Here is a 22,139-nt window from a genome sequence, read left to right as displayed (position 1 = left end):
TCACACCAAGGCAGCAGGGCTGTGCTTTTCACAGATCCTTTGATGTTGGCAATCTTATAAATAGCTGCATGTAGCAGTATGGGTGCACTTTTCATTAGATCCCTTTTTAAGGAAACCTTTTTCCCTGCACCTGGAAACCACAGATCATCTGTGATCCTCAGTGTTCATGGGATGAGTGAGAGGGTCCCAAAGTCTTAGGCTGGATTCACACCTATGCATTTTTAGTGCTTTTTGCATTTTGCAGATTTGCACTACAGTCCATTTAACATGGTTTCCTATGGAACATGTTCTGTAGTCAAATCTGCAAAATGCAAAAAGCACTAAAAATGCATAGGTGTGAATCCAGCCTCATGCTTGCTCATAGGTAAAAACTGAATAACATGCCTGCTGCATTTTCTTTCTAATCCATTTCCTGTATTTAACTTTTGCAGCCTGCTATTCTGCACCCATTCCCTGATATTTATTGGTAGCGGTAGCTCTGCTTACAGAAATGTTGCATGTGTATTGGTGGCGGAAATAATGTCCTGCTTAGGTAAATATTAACAGTTCTAAGCCTTTTTTAGGATTGTAAGCATTTGCTTGGAACAGTAGTTAATACTCTCCAACAAATATTTGATAGTGTTTGACATATGCAGCAGTATAGCAAGCTTGTTTTTGGTTTTGTCTTTCTGTTTTATTATGTAGAATAAGCTATATGATTTGTGTCCATTTTGCTAGTAAATATATGTTTGTCATTTTGCCTTTTGTATACCCCTTTTTACTTCATTTTGCACTCCATGGCTGTTTTTGTCCCCACCTTCACTCCGTCTTTCTCTCTCTGTAAACTCATGGCAGGGTTTGCTTGGTGAACTCATTCTATTACAAGAGCAGCTCAAGCAGCATGAAGAGGAGGCACGCAGGGCTGCTGGAAACATTAACACGGGCACTTCACAGCAGAAGCGCAAGGTGATGGGTCATAGAGCACTGGATGCATCAAACTTTTGTCTTGTCAATCAGCTTTAGCCTGCAGTCCAAAAAAATCCTATTTCTACAAACCTTTCAGTTGGATTTTCAGTGTGGGTGTAATTATACTATAAGGGCATCTCAGAGCATTATAAAGCTATTGATGGTTACTATATTCCTCTGTTTATTACATATATTATATTTTAGGTGAGTTGATGAGATAAGAACTAGAGTATGTCTCTTATCATCAAATCTAAATATTTTAGGAGAACATTGTCCTACAATAAGGGATTGGTTTATACATTTAGGCATCAGTTTATTAAATGCTTTGTAATAGCTAACAATTCTAGCCCATGCAAATAATCTTATTAATGAAGTCTGTTTTCTCAGTAGTTCTTATGTGAACAGAGTTTATGGTTTTTGTGACTATATGGTATTGCTGTTCTGCTAAATTTTTATTGCGAATACCTTATTGTATTTAAAGTGATGGTAAAGCTTTATTTTTAATTTTTTTTTTATTAAAATGACAAAACTGTCAAACTTATCTGCTCTGCACTGGTTTTGCACAGAGCAACCCCCGATCCTCCTCTTCTGGGGTCCCTTGCTGGTGCTCCTGGTTCCTTCCTCCTGCCGATTGCCCCCATAGGAAGCCACTTGCGTCAATGTGTCTATTCAGACACATTGCCCAGCTGGGCCCCGCTCTATGCTCATAGGTTTTGACTGACAGCGGCAGGAACCAATAGCTCCCTCTGCTTTTAGCCAAGCCTGTGATAGAGGGAAGAGGGGGTGAAGAGCTGCAGACGTGCACAGTGTTGGATGGAGATTGGGCTTGAGTAAGTATTTGGGAGCGGGGCTGGAGGGGAGCTACGGTTAAAAAAAAAAAACAAAAAAAAACACCTTTTATCTTAATGCAGGGAATGCATTAAGGTAAAAAAAAAATAAAACTTTTTACCTTTACAACCATTTTTAAAGTTGTTTTGTGAATATTTGTCTGGAACTCTTTTTTGATTTTTATTAATATAATATAGGATTTATATAGCGCCAACAGTTTGCGCAGCGCTGTACAACATGATGGCAGATAGTACAGTTACAATACAGTTTACTACAGGAGGAATCAGAGGGGCCCTGTTCGTTAGAGCTTACAATCTAGAAGGGAGGGTCAAGTGATACAAAAGGTAATAACTGGGGGGGATGAGCTGATGGAGAAAATGAAAGTACAGTAGTTAGGTGGAGGCAGAATAGGCCTCTCTGCAGAGAAAGATTTTCAGGGATCGTCTAAAAGCAAACAGAGTAGGAGATAGTCGGACAGATTGGGGTAAGGAGTTCCATAGAATGGGATGGGAAAAGTCCTGAAGGCAAGCATGGGAGGAGGTGATGAGGGAGCTAGAGAGCAGGAGATCTTGGGCGGAACGAAGAGAACGATTAGGTTGGTATTTTGAGACTAGGCTAGTGATGTAGCTGGGGGCCGAATTGTGGATGGCTTTGCAAGTTGTTGTTAGTATTTTGAATTTAATTTGTTGGGTGAGCGGAAGTCAGTGGAGGGATTGACAGAGAGGAGTAGGAGACACTGAACAGCTGGTAAGGTTGGTTGAGCCTGGCAGCAGCATTCATGATGGACTGAAAGGCAGATAGTCTATGCAGAGGTAAGCCAATGAGGAGGGAGTTTCAGTAGTCGAGGTGAGAGATGACCAGGGAGTGAATTAGAAGTCATCAGTTAGGAAGGGGCGCATTTTGGAGATGTTGTGGAGGTTGAGGCAGCAAGCTTTGTAAAGTGATTGGATATGGGGTCGAAAGGATAGTTCAGAGTCCAGGATTTCACTTAGCACCCTGGCATGCGGGGGTGGGTTGATGTTTACGCCATTGATCTTGACAGAGAAATCAGGGTAAGAGGTATGTGGGGGATGAAATCTTATGAACTTGGTTTTGGATAGATTGAGTTTGAGGAGGTGGTGTGACATCCAGGCTGATATGTCTGTTAATTCCATTGACTTTATTTATGCAGTACTGTACATGTCACCGTTCAGAGGCTGCATTTATCCTGCTTTGTTTCTTTTGATGCAGCGTGCCCTACTAAAGCATAATTGAACTGCAAAGCAGTTTTCTTGTCTTTTTTTTTTTAGCAGCAGCGTTTTACTGGAATGCCTGTCAACATATACAACTGTGGCTTTCAATTTTGATAATTTAGCTGTAGCCTTTTGGAGGAATCGTGAGACCATTCTTTTCATTGTATAATATGACTTTGCAAGGAGTGACTGCATTTTGCACACTTTCATTGGTATTATTAAAAATTCAAACTTGCTCTCAGTTGCGTTAATCAGTGATATTATTTGCTAATAATTACCCTTTTGCTTTGTACAGCTTGTTATAGAACTCATGCCAATTTTTACTGGCATTAGCCAAAAGTATATGTAAAGCCATGAGAGAAACATATGTAATAACCCACATTCTTTAGTGCCTCAACAACTTACAGGTTTCATATTGCATTGGAAATATGCGAAATGTAAATAATTTAAATCTGCTTTTTAAGGTATCTGACAAAGAGAAGGTTGATCAGCTGCAGGAAGAGCTTTTACAGACCCAGGTAGGCTGTGAGTTTCTCTGTTTAGGGATTATAATAACACAATAAAATGTCTAAATATTCAGCTGAAATATACTGTATATAGGGTGTTTTTTGGCAAAGAATTTGTATCTCTTTTCATCAGGTTCTAAAATTTGCACACCCCCATTACTCAGATCTAAAAGGATGATTCTTCTTTCTCTGTTACAGTTGGGGAATACAGTTGCATCATCCTCACACCCCCAGTCTGCTAATTAAAAAAGAGCAACAGCAGACTGATGAGATCGTCTCCCAGCAAACAAAAGTATATCTAAAGCCAAAACTTTATTGTGGGTAGAGTAGGGAATAGTTTAGATTATAAACCCTGCCATTTTTTTGGAACCTGAGTCCCTCCTCTGGGGAGATTTCTCTTCATCTTCTGTCCTATAGACAATAGAAAGAAAGAGGAAATCTCTCCAAAGTGAGGAAAATACCCTCTTATACCTTTTTTTTTTTTTTCCTTTTTCCCTACAGGTAAGCCTATAATAAGGCTTACCTGTAGGTAAAATAAATCTCTCCTAAACCTGTACGGTTTAGGAGATATTCATTTTGCATGCAGCCACTGACGTCAGTGGGGCATGAGCTTTGAAGGTCTGGTGGACGCTGCCGGACCTTGCCAAAAAGAAGTCTCCCACGTGCATGCGCGAGAGTGATGTCTTTGCGGCCCCGGCCGCTGACAGCGCCAGAGCCACAAATCCGGAAGACATGCCAAGGGGGAAATGTCAGCTCCCTCGGCGGTGACCAGAATCAGATGCTGACACCTCGTTCTAAGGTAAGTATTTCCTAATGAGCTAGTATGCAGTGCATGCTAGCTCATTATGCTTTTTCCTTACAGGTATTTTTTTTTAAAAATTTGTGCGGGTATACAACCGCTTTAAGATGGCCACATACAGTTTGAATCTTGGCTGGTTCAGCAGGAACTGGCCGAGATTCGAACCATCTATCGGCAGGCTGAATGTACCCAAGTTGATCAATTAATCAACTTGGGTACAACCAGCTTGCAAGATTTTCCATGCTATTATAGCTAGTGGCTGTTATAGCTGCTAGAAATAATCACTGTGTTCTCCTGGCGGGGACGGATTCCCCTACTGGGAAAACACAATGGGGGTTATTTACGAAAGGCAAATCCACTTTGCACTACAAGTGCACTTTCAAGTGCAGTCGCTGTAGATCTGAGGGGGGACATGCAAGGAAAATAAAAAACAGCATTTTTGCTCGCACATGATTGGATGATAAAATCATCAGAGCTTCCCCCATTTCCGATCTACCCATCAGATCTACAGCGATCTACAGTGACTGCATTTTCAAGTGCACTCGTAGTGCAGAGTGGATTTCTCTTTAGTGAATCAGCCCCATAGGCTCTGCGGGAGGGATTCTCCCATCAACGCTGTGTTGATGGGGTAATCAAATGAATTGCTTTCCTGCAACAATGGAAACTTGTTCTGTCTATGGCCAGCCTTAGACAGTTGTCTCCATTGGAAGATTTAATTTTTATTGCTGTTCTGGTGACAACCCAAAAATCTGTATTTTTCCTTACTTTCTATCTATCTTTGACAAAGTAAGTGAGGAAAAATTTGATAAAATGGCATCACAAGAAGGAAAAAATGACATAAACTGCAGGCACCAAAACGTTTTTATAATAATGTTAAAAAAATCACTAGTACTGATATGTATTAAATGTGCAGATCCCTTGTTTAGTATTGAATACCTTATTTATTTATTTTTTTTAATGCCAGATAGTACAGCTTTTATGACTCGCAGTCTAGTCCTTTATCCAACCTCCCTCTTCTCTTTCCTATTAACAGCACGCGTTGTATTCTGTGGACCAGTGTTCTGTGAATAGGCAAGGGAAGAAAGACTGTGGATAAAGGACTAGATGGTTTCCTTGTAAGAGAGCCACAGTGGTCCGATCTACAGCGATAGCTGTGCTATCTGGCATACAGAATAAACAGGAGTTTCTGTAAACAAAAGTGCATCTAGTACATGTCAGGAAAGGGAACTTTTTTTCCCACGTAATAATAAGAATGTGTCTATCTTTCTGCTTTAACTCTTCCCCAAGCTATCCAATCTAATACATTTTTGCCTGGGTTGGGCATCCTGGAATAGCTAGATTTTATTTGTAATACTTTACTGTAAATGCTAGTTGGTCTGTTTTGTTCACACAATTCAATAATTACTAGCTATCTTCCAATTTGTTTTTTTTTTATATGATTCAGTTGAAATACCAGCGTATTCTTGAGCGATTAGAGAAGGAGAATAAGGATTTGAGGAAGCTGATGCTACTAAAAGATGACAAAGGAATTCATCAGCGAAAAGTCAAGGTGGTGTATATTAAAATAATTACAGTTATTTGTAACTTTAAATGTAGAACTATAAACTAGTAAATATAGACTTCTCCATGCACAGCTAGCATCATTATCCTATGTTGCGTCCAGATGAGGTAAACTATATATCTGATTGCCAAAACAGCTGTTTAATTACTTCAGCAATTAGGGAAGCAGCTTAGAAGGATTATGTTTGTAGTATTTTTTTTTTTTTTGTAGCTAATTCCACAAATACACAAACTTTGATCATATTAAATTTTTTTTTTATTCAATAGAAATCCTTGATAGATATGTATTCTGAAGTGTTGGATATCCTGTCTGATTATGATGCAAACTATAACACGCAAGACCATTTACCAAGGGTATGTTGACATTTCATTTTTCTGTACTGTGAATAGTACATGCACAGAAGTATTCTTCTTTTCTTCACCATCTATATTAAACATATTAAATGTTGCCCAGTGTACCAGCCAGCCACACTGAAACAACACTGTTTAAGCTGCACTGGATGATCTGTGTTGGCTTGGCTAAGAAATCCCCCCCCAACTGGCATTTGTTTTCTCCCTGAGGAACTACCTTCCCTTCTATAGAAGCACTCTGCCCTCTCTAACCTCATATATCCAAATGCTTTAGACCCCTTTCACACTGGCAGTGCAGGACGTTAGCGCTAAATCGCTGCACGTTTTTGCAGCGCTTTAGCACTGTTTTAGCAGGGCTTTAGTGGTGCTTTTCGGTCACTAGTGGGGCGTTTTTACCCCCAAAAAAGGTTGAAAACTCCTGTTTTGCTGCATTTTTAAGGCGCTTTGAAAGTGCTGCCCATTCAGTGCAATGCGCAGGGATGTTTTGAGAGCGCTAAATACAGCTCTCCCATCCTGCCCCAAGGATTCTGCTTGCAGGACTTTTCCTAACATCCCGCAAGCGCACCGCCCCAGTGTGAAAGCACACACTGCACAGAATTGGAGGCGCTTTTCAGGCGCTTTTTTAGAGGCTATTTCAAGCGCTAAAACGCCTGAAAACTGCCTTAAAGAGAAAGCAGGAGGCCATTTTGTGCTGACAATTTTAGAATGGGTAAGTGAGCAACATTTTTATGCAGGTCACTGCATAAGTTATTTTCATGAATGCACCATATACAGTAACAATTGCAATCACCTTTAAATATATTTTAGCAGATCACAACAATACACCTTAAAGCAAACATGCTTTCTCCATTCAGTGCAGCAGGTTTACTTCATCAGTACAGCGGTCCCCAACCTTTTTGGCACCAGGAAACTGCTTCTTGAAAGACAGTGTGCGGTGACAGATGTTTTACTATGTTGTAAATCTTCTGTCACTGTAGGGACACACAGGAAACCATTGTTACCTATGTGTCCCTTTTTATCCTGCAATGCAGCCCATGCTGCATGTTATCTTAGCGCACCATACTGAATCTTCATAGCTGTGACTTGTAGCTCAGACAGACCTTTTCTTTTCGCTCCCGATTACTTAACAGGAATGGTGTGGAAGTGAAAGAAAGGGAGTTCATGCATCTGTGGAGGTGTGAATTAAAGGTAACTTTTTTCATGGCCTGCATAAGAATGACACGGGCTTACCTTCATAGACATATTTAAAGCCAAAAGTGACAATGGTTTGGGCCCAAAAGGGACAGTTGGGAGTTATGCAGTCACTATTAGCAAACTGTGATTTCACCCATCTGTTTTGGTTATATTTTGGTCTCCACATGCACTTCACCATATCTGCTTATTTTTAGTGTGTGCTTTAAACATTTACCCATTTCTCTTATGTTCAATGAAGGACACAGCCCGGCAAGAATCTTGATTATAGGGTTATAGTGCCATTCTCAGGAGTAGAACACTAGGCAGAAAAAAAACAAAGCCCCATCTATGGGCACCCCAGTTACCAAATCCCCATCCATTATAGGCAGCTTAGTTTTTACCTAGTGTCTAGGAGTAAGTACATAGTGACATGCTGGGACCTTTAGTTCTTCTTCTTTTTTGTCTCAGGTGGATGGGCGCTCATCTGTAGGGCACACAAAAAACATTCTTGTCCCATCTCCTTTTTGGAGGACTCTGAGGCAGAGATCAATGCGTCGGTGGACCCTCCAGAGTCTCATCCCGCTTCCTTGGGACAGTGAGGACAAATCTCCCAGCACTATTGTAGCGCAAGAGAAAAGCACTCATGTCTGCCTCAATGTCCACTGTGCAGGAGACCCTTAAGTCAGCCATTGATGAATGGAATCTAAGCTGGTCCCTGCTGAACCAGCCACGATGTGATCCATCTATGGATTGACTTCAGGCTGGTTGTACTGAAGTCGATACATCAATCAACATCGGTATAACCAGTGTGTCCGATTATTTTTTTTTTTTTCATGTAATCACTGCCAGTGGCTATAGCAGCAAGCAGTGATCGTTGTGTTCTGCTGTCCGGGAAGGCAATTTTCTCCTTTCGTCTTCCAGGACAGCCTCTGAGATATAGGACTCCTCCTCCTGGGATAGGAAACCTGTTCACCCAAAACTTTAAAGGTGGTCCTCCAGGCCTCCTCCTTCAGGTTTTTGTGTTTCCTGCCGAACGGTAAAGGAGCACGTTGGGAACCTTGGGGGAGCTTCATCTCTCAGGACTGTCCTGAGTGAGCCCCTGGCGTTGCCTTCTCTGTCTTCAAGCGGTTCTCTGTCCAGTTAGGGAGGAGTAGGGCTGCTGGTTCCACCGCTGCCGTAAGCTCGGAGAGAGTAGGACCCCTGTAGGATGTGGCGCGCCCTGCTGCCATCACGCTGCACATTCAGAGTGGGAGCTGCTCTTAGCAGCAGACGTTTCCAAGTGGTGGTCAGGGTGGTTACCTGGCCAGGTCAGGGAGACAGTGCCTCCATCAGCCCTCCCATTCGTGGCCCTCGCGTCCGGCGCCCATCTGTGTGTTCCTCGGCTGGCGTGCTGTGAGAGGGAGCCTGTTCACCCGGTAGTTCCGGGTATGGAGCAGGGAGGCCGTGTGTGCGTCTGAGGCGGGGTTTCTGCACTCCAATGAAAATAGGAAGTGACGTGGCTTCCAGTGGAGCTGCATCATCAGGGGGCGCCTAAAATGAGGTTCTGGTCTCGTGGGCGTGGCATTCGGACGGACAGGTGGAAGACCCAGCAGAGGCTGTGGCGCACACCAGTGGAAGACCCAGCAGAGGCTGTGGCGCACACCAAGGAGATATGGAGGTCACTGCAGCATCCCAGGCGATAGACTTCGGTTCCTCAGGAGCCAGCACCTCCCAGATAAGCGTGGTAAGGGGTGGCCATGGCTTACGCTGGGGGGGTGGGGTCCTTGTGACCAAGAGTCCCTCCTTGGGTGGGGAACCACAGGTGACGGGCTGGGCACTTCATCTGTTTGACCCCAAGCACATTGTTGGCGAGGGTCAGGGGCAGGCACTCATAGGCGTTTTTGTCTTTGTTTTGTTTGGCTTTTAGGTTAAAGCCCAGGACAAGGCCCAGATGCAGCCTCCTAGCAGATCTGCCGTATGTGTAGCAAAGTTGCGCGCCAATTGGGAAAAGCCTCTTTACACTGATTAGTAGTTTACTCAGGGATGACTCAGTGACAGCATGTCATAAGATCCTTGCATCTGTTAAGGATGAGATTGCATCCACTTTCCAATTCTCTAAAGGTATGATGGATAGGATGCATCGAGGGCCGCCAATATGCCTTCTCTGTCAGGACGATGGTAAGGGATAGAGAAGGGGAACCCAGGTCACTGGCCTCTTCTAAGGCAGATCCGGGGTCTGATTTAAAGGAAGAAAATGATTCCTCCAGGGGGTCCAGGTACAGGTTGTCGCCGGACGATGTGGGGGACTTGCTCAAAGCGATTTATGACACTTTGGACATTAGAGAGGAGTCGAGACAACTTTCTAAGCACAACCTCATGTACCAAGGGTCCAGTGCACAGAAGGCCAGGGTATTCTTTGTGCACACATCTTTGGTAGAGTGAATCTTGCTGGAGTGGGAGCATCTTGAAAGGAGACCCTTCTTCTCAGGCAGCCTCAAACGCAGGTTCCCTTTTAAGAAGGACGCGGCCCACCCTTGGACAAGATCCCAAAGTTGGATGTGCCGCTGGCCAAGATTGCTAACAAAACCGATTTTGGCTTTTGACGACCTAGGGTCCCTTAGAGACCCCATGGATCAAAGGGGGGATGTTTTTCTGCAAAGGGCCTGGGACGCTTCGACCATCAGTCTAAAACCAGCCCTAGCAATCACCTGCGTCGCCAGAAACTAGGAGTGGTGTTAACGCAGTTGCAGTCTCACATTTCAATAGGCACGTCCAGGCAGCAGCTGCTTTAATCATTTCTATTTAAAGCAATCGGCTTTTTAGCAGATGCCTTGGCGGAATCAGTTAAGCTGGCAGCCAGGTCAGCAGCACTGGTGAATGCCACGAAAAGGGACGTGTGGTTAAAGGCTTGGATGGGGGATGCAGCGTCCAAACTTAAACTGTGTGGATTGCCTTGTTAAGGGGATAACCTCTTTGGGCCTGGTCCCCAGGAAGCCCTGGAGCGTACCCAGGACAAGAAAAAAACGTTCCCAGAGAAGAAAAAGAAGGCAGAGGGCAAATGTTTTTTTCAGGGTCACAGGCAGCACACCCAGCAGGAGACGGTCACACCAAAAAAGACTGCCAGTGGGTGGAAGGTTGGGGGACTTCCTTCCACAGTGGACGGCGGCAACTTCAAGTCCATAAATCTTGGAGATCATCTGGAAAATGGCTACATTTTGGAGTTCCATTCAAATCCCCCTTTCAGTTTTCACCAGATTACCTCGATCGGGAAAAGGAACGGGCGCTGAGTCTGCTTTTAGGGGAACTGGTGGATCAGCAGGTCCTCACACAAGTACCCCGAGGGGAAATGTTTCCAGTGATTCTATTCCCACGTATTCGTAGTCAGAAAACCCTCAGGCAAGTTCAGGCTAATCCTGAACCTCTGTCCACTTAACAGATCGCTGAGGTACAAGAACTTCAGGATAGAGTTCATTTTCACAGTGACAAATCTTCTGTTTCCCGAGTGCAATATGGCAACGGTCAATCTTAGAGATGCATACCTCCATATCCCAATACACTGAGATTTTCAGAGGTATTTCAGACTGGTGGTCAGAGTGAACTCGGTGGTTCTTCATTTTCAGTTTCGAGCACTGCCATTCGGACTAGCGTCCTCCCCAAGGATCTTTACTTAGGTCCTTGCAGAAGCCTTGGCCTCGCTGCACATGAAGGCCATTACGGTAATACCCTATTTGGACGATCTCCTGTTCATCGCCTGGTCCTTTAATCAGCGGGAGAGGGACCTACAGGAGGCGCGGGAGTTCCTGCATTTTCTTGGTTGGCTGATCAACCAGGACAAGTCCCAGTTTGTTCCGACTCGAGAGGTTCAATATTTGGGCTACAGGATCTCTTCAATAGAGAGAAATATCTTTCTCCCACAGGAAAAGATTGAGAAAATGGATCAGGCGGTGGCACAGCTTCAGACCAATCGGGAAGTCCGAATCAGAGAGGTCGTGAGGGTGGTTGGACTCATGACATCCTGCTTCCTGGCAGGCCCCTTGGCAAGGTTTAACCAGCGCCCCCTGCAGTTGCACCTGTTGAGTTGCTGGGCTGGTGACCAACCTATGCTCATAATGGCCAGAGTCAGAAGGGTGCTGTGGTTGTGGCAAGTTCCTCACAATGTAGACAGAGGACTCTTCTGGTTCAGACCAACAGCTCTGGTGGTGACAACAGACGCCAGTTCTTTTGGCTGGGGGGCTACTTGGACGGCAACCTGGCTCAGGGAGCTTGGTCTCCAGTGGAGGCCAGCTGGACCTTGAATCAGAGGGAGCTGCTGGCGATCCAGAAGGCTCTAGAGGCCTTCCAGTCGCTCATCAAGGGACATCACCTCCAAGTCCGTACAGACAATGCGGCAGAAGTTGCATATATAAACAAACAGGGCAGGACCAGGAGCCCTTCCTTGCAACTGATAGCAGGTAAGATTTTCGGCTGGGCCGAACTAAACCTGGCTTTGTTGGCTGACATTCACTTAAAAGGGACCCAGAACTCTCTAGCAGATTTTCTGAGCCGCCAGCAGGTGCGACTGGATGAGTGGTCACTCAACCTGGAGGTGTTCGAGGACACTAAGTGGTCTTGGGGCCGACCGGAGGTGGACCTCTTTGCCTCAGGGAGCAACAGGAAGGTGACCCAGTTCTTCTCCCTACATCCACAGGATCGAGCCAAGGGAATAGATGCCTTTGCCAATGCATGGGAGTTCAGCTTTTGCTATGCCTTTCCTCCAGTAAGACTAGTCTCTGCAGTTCTACAGAAATTCCTGAGCAAGAAGACAGACCTTATTCTGATCGCTCACCATATATATCTCCCAATCCTTCTCTTGGTGAGGAAGGATCTGGTCACGCAGGGACCCTCAGGTAGAAACCCTCAGACTAGCAGCATGATATCTGAGGAACAGCTGTTAAGGTCTCAGGGGTTCTCCGAGAGAGTGATAAAGACCCTCCTAGACTGCTGCAAACCAGTGACTAGGGCAATTTATGCTAAGATTTGGAAGAGGTTCAATTTCTGGTTAAGAGAACAGGGACAGGTACAACCGGGCACCGCGAGAGTAGAATTGGGCCTCTCTATTAGCACGCTAAAGGTGCAGGCCGGCGCCTTTCTGCAGGTCTCCCTACAGCAAGATCGATTTATAAAAAAAAAAAAAATTTCAAGGCCCTCCAGGCCAGTAAAGGTGCAGGCCTGTCCTGCCTGTGATCTGTCCTTAGTCCTAAGGGCGCTTAGGGGCAGTCCCTTTGAACCTCTGGAGCAATCAGTGGTGAATTTGATAGCCTTCAAGACAGTGTTTTTGGTAGCAATCACCTCCGTTAGAAGGGTGAGTGAATTGCAGGCTCTCTCAATGCAACAACCGTTTTTGTTAATTTTGGAGGATAGGGCTGTGCTTTAAACAGACCCAGGTTTTCTCCCCAAAGTTTCCTCTTCATTTCATAGAACGCAGGATATTATTCTGCCAGCGTTTTATTCCCCCTCAGAGGTTGATGAGGAAGGAAGTTTTAGTTTACTAGACGTTAGAAGAAGCCTTTTGGCTTCTCTTGAGATCAGCAGGGACTTCAAAAGGTCAGATTTCTTATTTGTTAACTTAAGGTGCATTCTCTGTTGCAACTTTCGGACTTTAAACTTTGGTTCTGTCAGTCCTACAGAAGCCTCCCTTTGAAAATACTTGAGATCTTCCTTTTTGCTTTTGTGATTCTTTCCCAAAAGGTTGTCTTTTTGGTGGCTATCATTTCGGTGTGCTGTGTGATAGAGCTGGCTGCTCTGTCCTGTAAATCCACTTACTTGGTCTTGCACAAGGGCAAGGTAGTTCTTTGTCTGTGCCCATCTTTTCTGGTGAAGGTGGTGTCTGTTTTTAATTTGAATGATGACATGGTCCTTCCATCTCTGTCCAAGCCTGCGCTTCGGTCTTTGGATGTGGTTTGGACTGTACATGTGTAAATGTCTGCCTCCTCCTACAAGAGAGACTCCCTGTTTGTGGTTACAGATGGTCTGCGTAAAGGTTTGACGGTTTCCTCAGCTACTATTTCCCAATGGAGTAGGCAGACTGTTCTTTAAACCTATGCCATTAGGTGCCATGCACCTTCTTTTCCTGTCATGGCATTCTGCACTACGGCACTTAGTGCATCTTGGACTTTTTGGAATCGGGCGTCTTTGTTTCAGATTAGCAAAGCTGCTACCTGGTGGTCTGTCCATACCTTTACCAAGTTTTGCAAGGTTGAATGTTTGGCATATTCACATGCATGCTTTGGTTGCAAAATTTTGCAAGTAGCAGTTTGAGGTTTCTTGTTCCCTCATGGGGGTTCCTTTTGTGGGTTGCGTGATTTGCTTCTGGCTCTTCCCACCCATTAATGGTCACTGCTTTGGGACGTCTTTATAGTTAAGATCCTTGCCAGTCCTTCAATGAATGTAAGAAAAGAACAAACTTTTTTTTCTACTCGCTGTAAAATTTCTTTCTCTGAGTTCATTGAAGGACACTGCTTCCACACCTCTGATATTTCTGTACTGCATTGTAACAAACTGAGCTTCCTATATCAGATGTAAGAATTTGCCAGTAGTAAAGGCTGCCTGTTGGCAGTGCTTTGTTTGTTTTTTCTTTTTTTCTTTTTTTTTCTGCCTATTGTCCTACTCCCGAAAGTGGTGCTATAACGCTACCTTCAAGTATCTTGCCAGAATGTGTCCTTCAATAAACTCCGAGAATAGGATTTTACAATTAGAAAAAAAAATCCAGTTTTTGCACCGGAAAGGAGTTTAGCCTAGTTTACCTTCTCCATCATTTTAGATACTTCTATTAATTCACCATCTACTTCCACTAAAATTTTTCTCTGCTTGTTCTCAAATTTGCCACATACCAGAGTGGGCAAATCTCCCTTTGCAGTTAGGCCTCGTTCACAACTGAGTTTTTTGGAATCAAATTTTTTTATTAATGGCACCCCAAACGTGGTGGAATTTTGCCACGATTGTCCTGCGACAAAACACACAAAATGCAGCAAAATTGCCAAATTTGGTGCATGAGCTGCTTTGGTGCATTTTTGAAGTGGAGGGAGGCCCATTCAAAATAAATGGTACCGTTCCAAAAACACACAAAAAAAAATTGCAGTGCTGCAGACCCGCTCCATGTTGCTTTGGTGTGAACATGGCTTTCGAGGCAAATGGCAACTTCATATGCCTTCTAAGACCTCAGAAAACTCGAATGGCATATTTTCCTTCTGCATTTTATGTATCATCAGTGATCAGTAACTGGTTGATTTGGTTGTGTGTTATACATCCAACCTACTTATCTCCTGTCTGATTACACAAAATGGGATTGCCACGTTTAAACTGACTTTTTGAAGCAATTTAATTATTTACTGGCTAACCTAATATGCACTTCCCTATCTTTTGCAGACCTGTATATTGCTCATTTGATTTATTAGATGAAGAACGTTGGCCACATTACAACATAATTTTCCTGGAGAAAGCATTGTTCATAGCCCATAAAGCCATTGCCTTTTGCTAGATGAAACCATTTCCCCCAGTGTGTCCCAGTGGAAACAATCAATTTAGATCATTCTATTTGAGAAGTATTTATGGGTGGAGAAATAGTCTTCTCAAATTTCATACAGTTTGGGACCTATGGTGTAAATCCCCACTGAATTTTGAGCAAAAACACCCTGGCCTATCAATTGTGACACCTAAAGCCTGATATATGCTTGCCTTAATGTGTACTTTTGACCAACCAACAAATATGTTTATTAACTCACTTGACTGTCAGTTTATACATTTAACTTTTTATTTTTCCACTTGTTTCCTAACTTTGTATCTTGAACAGATACACACACATGATTTTCGTACGCTTGTAATTCTTGTACAACTGTTGAGGAAGAGTCTAAACTAATTTTTAAAATGAATATATTGGATTCTGTTCTCTAACCAGATTTGATTCAATTGTGTCATACTGTATTCTCATGTTTTTTTATTTCTGAATAAAATCTGGTTAGACCAAATTGGATGCAACCTAAAATGCCTAAACGGATTGTTTTGTTTTAAAGGTAATTGTAGTTGGAGACCAGAGTGCAGGAAAAACGAGTGTCCTGGAAATGATAGCACAAGCGCGTATCTTTCCTAGAGGATCAGGAGAAATGATGACCCGCTCTCCAGTAAAGGTACATTTTATAGTTAAAAAATGTCCCAGGATCCCTATAGTTTGAGTTACATAGATTAAAACCCACCTCCTTTCAGACCATGCTGTCTGAACAGAGTTAAATCATCTCTTGCACTGTATGATATGCTGTGTGATATGCAAAGAATCATTGCAGATGTACTGGATTATTCCATCTCATCTTTGCTGCACTTGTTTCTCCCCATACAGTCCATGTGATTTTAGTCCTGTTTGTACACCTGCGGTAATAGTATTGCTTAGCTCCTTGTCTTCCAGGGTTCTTTTAGTGTGTTTCATAAATGTTCCATTCTTCTGTTTTGTTTTTTTTTTTGTTTTTTTGTTTTTTCTAAAGTTTATTGCCAGAATATGTATTGATGTAAAGATGTACATAGGGAATTTATCATAGAGTCATAATAAAAAACAGTGTAAAGAAGCTGAACAGCCACATTTTGATCTATGTATGGTCATATTAAGAGTTTAATATTGACTTGTGATAACAAAGTCTGAAATGTCTATTGTATTGTTTCAGGTTACTCTAAGTGAGGGTCCTCACCATGTTGCTATGTTTAAGGACAGCTCCCGGGAGTTTGATCTCACAAAGGAATCCGATGTAAGTATCTATTAAGAGAGGAGTGCACTGCATAGTACATTTTCATTAACGCCAAATGGTAACACGGGTTATACTGTCTAACCATAAAACTGATGATTTTTGTGTGTTATCCATCAGAGATTAGGAGGAAAAAGAGCCTTTATTTCAACACACATTTGCATATTTGCACAATATAAAACAGTGATGGCGTATATACTGTATGTGTGTGTGTGTATGTATATATATATATTAATATATATTAATATTATAAATTTCTCATGTTTTATAACCAATAGTATTTCTGTTGGACAGTATAATTCACCTTTTCCTGGACCGGAATACCTGTGCTTATTACATTGTGAGATGGTTATGCTGGTATATAACTATACATTGAAGTACACAATGTAAGGCTGGGTACACACTAGAAGTTTTTTTTTTTTTTCAATCCAGTGGGCTGAACGAAAAATAGTTTTTTTTTGTTTTTTTTTTTTTTGTTTTTTTTAAAGCTTTCCATTAAATACTTTAGTGGAATTAAGACCTCACGCACACAGGCCATTCGTCCAGCTCTCCTACACACCTTGCACAATGGTAGCGGTGTTTTGGCAGAAAAAATGCTTGATGCTTGTAAATGCGTTTAATGTGTTTAGAGGTATAAAGCGCTTGGGCGTTAATTTCAATGGCTAGAAAAATAATTTATTCTGACCATTGAAATTAATTTATGCACAAGCACCAAACGCTGTTAGTATTAGCATGAGTTTACATCAAGCGTTTTTTTCGGCCAAAACGCATCTGCTCCTGACAGTGGGCTTTTGTTTTTCTTTGCCTCTAAGCACCCCTGCCTCTGAACTCCTACGCTTGTATAGGTTATATTTGGGGTCAAACTATGTTTGCTATTTAGTAAGGACTCAGGTTTTCTCAGCCTTCACAGCTATTTCAATTCGCCCTCTACTCCACTGAGAGCTCCAACCAAAGTCTTAGCTTTGTCCAGGTACTGAAAGAAAATATTCAGGTATGCCATTCAAGGCCTTGGCTAAAAAGCCCAAATGATAGCCGTCCACATTGGGAACCAGAAAATTAAGCTCAATGCCTTGGTTCTTACCGGCAATGTAAAGCCTAGTACACATGGGCTGAATGTTGAGCGGCATTGGCCGGGTTCAATAGAAACCGGTCGACATTTGGCCCATGTGTACTGCAGTCGGTCCAACAGAAGCTGGCCATTTGGCTAGCTTCTGGTGAAGGGACATGACTGAAATAGGTCTGCCGATCGGCTCCCGATCAACGCTTTCAGCCAATGGCTGAGAGTGCTGATTGAAGTGTTCTGACAGGGGGGTCGTCCCCCTGTTAGAACACAATACAACAGCAGTGGAGATCGCTGTACTAACATCAGATAGTTAGAACAGTGGCGCCTCCTGATCTGTCAGTTTTGTGGGTTTTTTTTTTTTTGTTTTTTTTCAGCCCTGCTAGGTTGATTTTTTAAAAACCAAAAACTACTAGTGTGTATGAGGCTTAAATCCAATGAATTACTCCTATTGTAACTTTTATCTGTGTGCAAGAAAACTCTGATAAAACACTGTTACCCATTGTATGTGTATTGTGTCCTGACATATTGGGTTCTTTCTGCTGGCAGCTTGCAGCTTTGAGGGATGAAATAGAAGTACGAATGAGAAAGAGTGTTAAGAATGGACAGACTGTAAGCCCTGAGGTAATTATAGTAATGTGTGTATTGTAGTATAAGAAAATAAACCTTTCCATTCTCTATAGATCTTTAATTCCCGACGTTCTGTTTTCCACAGACCATTTCTCTAAGCGTAAAAGGTCCTGGAATCCAGAGAATGGTGCTTGTGGATCTCCCAGGAGTTATTAGCGTAGGTAACATAGACATGTTATGTTCCACATGTCCTGCACACATTGAATGTTGTACATTTACATTTTACCTTTTTTTTCTTCAACAGACTGTTACCTCTGGAATGGCTCCAGATACCAAAGAAACCATCTTCAGCATCAGTAAAGCATATATGCAGAACCCTAATGCTATTATCCTCTGTATACAAGGTAACCATTTTAGTTTTATTTTCCAAAAGGTAAGAACATTTTTACAGCACCTGGAATTTAGTCACATACTTCAGATGCTTCCTTTAAAGCGGATCTCCACCCGTTTTTAAAACAATAGATGAAGAGCATTACCGCAATGTCCTAATGACAAAACGGCACTTTTTTTTTTTTTCTACTGTACCTTTGTTGCTGTTAGTATCTTCCAGGAAGTCCATCCTGCGGTTATGGGCGTGTTTACTGCGGCTAAATCGTCACTTCCTATTAGCCGCACTGGCTCCTGGGAGCTTGTGTCATTGTTCCCAGGAGTCAGTGCGGCGGCCTGGCGTGAGTTATCTCGAGATTTCTATCCTGCAAGTGACGTCATTATCAGCGTTGCCATCACAACGGGGCGGGACTTCCTACGACGCCGCTCGTTGTGATGGCAACCGGAGCTGTTGACGGCGCTCTGATGTCAGTGTACTGCGCATGCGCGAGATCGGAAATAGAACGGGCGGTGCATGCTGGTGGATCAGCAGCACCGTATCCCGGAAGAGGATGCCTGTGGGCTTCACATGCCCACAGGCAAGATGACAACCGTCTCGAGCAGAATTTATAACTTTCTTTATTAGGAGAAAACGGGCAGCACTGAACCTCAAAAACGGAACAAGTGAGTTCTATATTAATGATCCTAATCTTTGTCATTTTGCCCAAAAAAAAATTTATCCGAGATAGTGGAACCCCGCTTTAAAGAGACACTACAAGTTCCTGATAAAGTTAATGTCATTGCTGACTGTCACTTTTCTTAACCACTTCAGCCCCGGACCATTTGGCTGCCCAAAGACCAGAGCACTTTTTGCGATTCGGCACTGCGTCGCTTTAACTGACAATTGCCCGGTCGTGCGACATGGCTCCCAAACAAAATTGATGTCCTTTTTTTCCCACAAATAGAGCTTTCTTTTGGTGGCATTTGATCACCTCTGCGGTTTTTATTTTTTGCGCTATAAACAAAAAAAAAGAGCGACGATTTTGAAAAAAAACAAAACAATATTTTTTTACTTTTTGCTATAATAAATATCCCCAAAAAATATATTAAATGATTTTTTTTCCACAATTTAGGCCAATATGTATTCTTCTACATATTTTTGATAAATAAAATCGCAATAAGTGTTTGATTTGCACAAAAGTTATAGCGTCTTCAAAATAGGGGATTTTTTTGGCATTTTTAATAATACTTTTTTTACTAGTAATGTCGGCGATCAGTGATTTTTATCGTGACTGCGACATTATGGCGGACACATAGGACATTTTTGACGCCATTTTGGAACCATTGTCATTTATACAGCGATCAGTGCTATAAAAATGCATTGATTACTGTGTAAATGACACTGGCAGTGAAGGGGTTAACCAGTAGGGGGCGCTGAAGGGGTTAAGTGTGTCCTGGGGATGTGTTCTAACTGTGGGGGGGATGGGCTACGTGTGACATGACACTGATCACCGCTCCTGATTACAGGGAGCTGTGATCAGTGTCCTGTGACTAGGTACAATGGGGAAATGCTTGTTTACATCAACATTTCCCCATTCTTCGTCTCCGCGAGACGATTGCGGGACTCCGAGTGGACATCGAGTTAGCGGGACCCGCGGTCACTCTCACGGAGCTCGCGGCGGGCGCCCACAATGCCATGACTTAAAAGGGGACGTACCTGTACGCCCATTGTGTCGACGTATATCGTCATGCGCTGGTCGGCAAGCGGTTAAGCTGGCTGTAGGCTGAAATTCGTCTGGTTCAGCAGGGACAGGCTGAATTTTAACCCACCTGAGGCTGTTCCTAATTGACAGAAGACAGTCTAACCATTGACTTTGGTTGAACAGGAATGTTAGAAAACTTTAATTCGGTAAGGGGCTGCGCCAATCAGATAATCCGTGTTTTTGGGTCCCCACTGTCAGAACACAATATCACAGTGAGGATGATTCCTCCATCCACCTCACTTGTGTGGATGGGGGTATTTGTTTTTTGTTTTTTTTTCGATTAGCCCACTGATCAGAGAAAAAAAAAAAGCGAATGATCTTTGGCCAGCCTTCGTGCAGAACATACTTAAGATGCTGTCTGAGGCGTGTTTAGCACTTACAAAGATCTATTGTTTCCTAGAAGTAAGTGTTTAGACAGTACATCTGACAACATTAGAGAGACCCTGTCACCAGGCTTTACTTTTCAATTAAAACATTTGCAGCAGTAATACATAATTAAAGCATTCCCTGCCTTTTTATCTTTGATGGTCTGCACAAAGAAAATATCCTACACTTCCGAACTGTTGAATCCCTGGCATGAGTGTGTGCTCCTGCTTTTAACCTTTAAGTGGTTGTAAAAGTAAAGAACAATTATAGCCAGCTCCTCTGTTCTATTAATTTCTCCTACACTGTGTAATTGTTTTTTTTTTTTTTTTAAACTATGCCTGTAAATACCTTACCTTAGATCTTTTATGGCCGGTCACGTGACTTCTGGCTGCTCTATTCCTCTGCTCTACAGGCTACAGAGGAAGGGGCAGAGATCCCCCTCTGACGTCAGCCAGGGAGGTCACGTGACCGACCAGAAGAGATCAAAGATAAGGTATTTGCAGGCTTTGTTTTAGAAATACATTTACACAGTGTAGGAGAGAGTACTATAACAGAGGAGCTGGCTGTATTTGTTCTTTACTTTTACTGCCAGCTACTAATAGTGGCAGGAGGAGGGGGTGGGGGCAGAGAGGGGAAGAGAAATGCATAGGAGCTGACCGGCAGGCAGGGAAAGAGGAGAGCAGCGGGATGACGGAGGCCTGTAACCTGACCACGGTATTCAGGGATCAGCAGCCATGAATACCGTGGTCAGGACACAGGAACAGGTAGGATCAACCAGGTTTTTTGCAGTTTAGAAAGGGGCAGATTAAGACCGCACACACACTGTGCTGTTTAATCTGCTCTAAGGGAACAGGATCTCACTTTTTCTTTTTTTTAGGGTTACACAACCACTTTTAAATCTTGGAGATGAGATTGAGAGGCTGTCCTGAGAACCACATGCAGCAGCAGTTCCATCTCTTGTTTTTGTGTGTAGCTCTCCACATAGCAGGAGCTCACACATTTAAAGTGAATCCAGAGATGTCCTTTTACATCCAAAGAATGGAAGACCAACTCTGTTTGCATAGTTCTGCCTAATCGGCAAAAAGCCACTTGTCAGCGCGGATCGTGCTCTGGATAGGCATGATTGGGGCAGTTTTAAGCTATAATAATGGCATTGTGTCTGGCTCTGCCCCTGCTCACTGCCTATGAACTTTTGAGGATAAAAATATGGTAGCTGCCATGTATATCCGCTGTAATGTATTGTGTTAATTTTCTAGTTAATTGTTGTAAAATTATTAGGGGTTTGCAGATGCTTTCATGGAGTACTACTGTCCTATTTTGATATAACATTTATAATTAAAGAGAAACAATCACTTTGACCATTCGGGGCAAAGTGGTAGTGTCTGTGTGTGCTAGTTCCTTTATTAAAATCTGTACATGTGACAGTAGTCACATCAATCTAGGAAATTAATAATTTAAATATGCCCTTCACTCCATGCCCTGCAGATGAGGTGGGTGTTGGGAAGATACTTTCATGCGCTTCCTAGAGTTCAGCACCAGGGCGTCCAGTAAAAAAAAAAAAAAAATTAAAAGTCAGCAGCTACAAATACTGCAGCTGCTGACTTTTAATTGGACACTTACCTGTCCCTGGGTCCAGCGATGCGGGGGATCGAAGCCCCGCTCGTCACCCCCTCCATTCAGCGGCGCCGGCATTGCAACTGTGGGCGCCGGGCTGTGGCTTCACAGCCTGGCACCCACTGCGCATGCGCGAGCGGTGCCAAGCGCCGTGATTGGCCGCTCAGTCACCTGGGACCTGTAATGGGTCCCAGATGATTGACAGGAGGGAGGGAGCAGAGCTGAGCCCTTCCTGTGCCGAGGGGGAAGTGATGTCACCAGC

At 43.2% G+C, this 22,139-nt stretch overlaps 1 protein-coding gene across 4 annotated transcripts in view; it reads left to right on the top strand.

Moving 5' to 3' along the window:
- Positions 1-22,139, top strand: part of OPA1 (OPA1 mitochondrial dynamin like GTPase) — a 156,951-nt gene that overhangs the window by 24,545 nt on the left and 110,267 nt on the right. For 2 of the 4 annotated variants that reach the window (XM_073626359.1, XM_073626358.1), the window contains 9 exons: positions 835-945; positions 3,470-3,523; positions 5,755-5,859; positions 6,138-6,224; positions 15,422-15,535; positions 16,061-16,141; positions 17,748-17,822; positions 17,914-17,985; positions 18,073-18,172. In XM_073626359.1, coding sequence (XP_073482460.1) covers positions 835-945; positions 3,470-3,523; positions 5,755-5,859; positions 6,138-6,224; positions 15,422-15,535; positions 16,061-16,141; positions 17,748-17,822; positions 17,914-17,985; positions 18,073-18,172 — 799 coding nt within the window. The remainder of the gene's footprint in view (positions 1-834; positions 946-3,469; positions 3,524-5,754; positions 5,860-6,137; positions 6,225-15,421; positions 15,536-16,060; positions 16,142-17,747; positions 17,823-17,913; positions 17,986-18,072; positions 18,173-22,139) is intronic. The other 2 variants (XM_073626362.1, XM_073626361.1) reach the window with 1 other exon arrangement.

Source organism: Aquarana catesbeiana, linkage group LG04 (assembly GCF_042186555.1).
Source record: "Aquarana catesbeiana isolate 2022-GZ linkage group LG04, ASM4218655v1, whole genome shotgun sequence".
Lineage (NCBI taxonomy): Eukaryota > Metazoa > Chordata > Amphibia > Anura > Ranidae > Aquarana > Aquarana catesbeiana.
The sequence above is the reverse complement of the archived record's forward strand: the minus strand, read 5'-3'. Positions and strand labels throughout refer to the sequence as shown.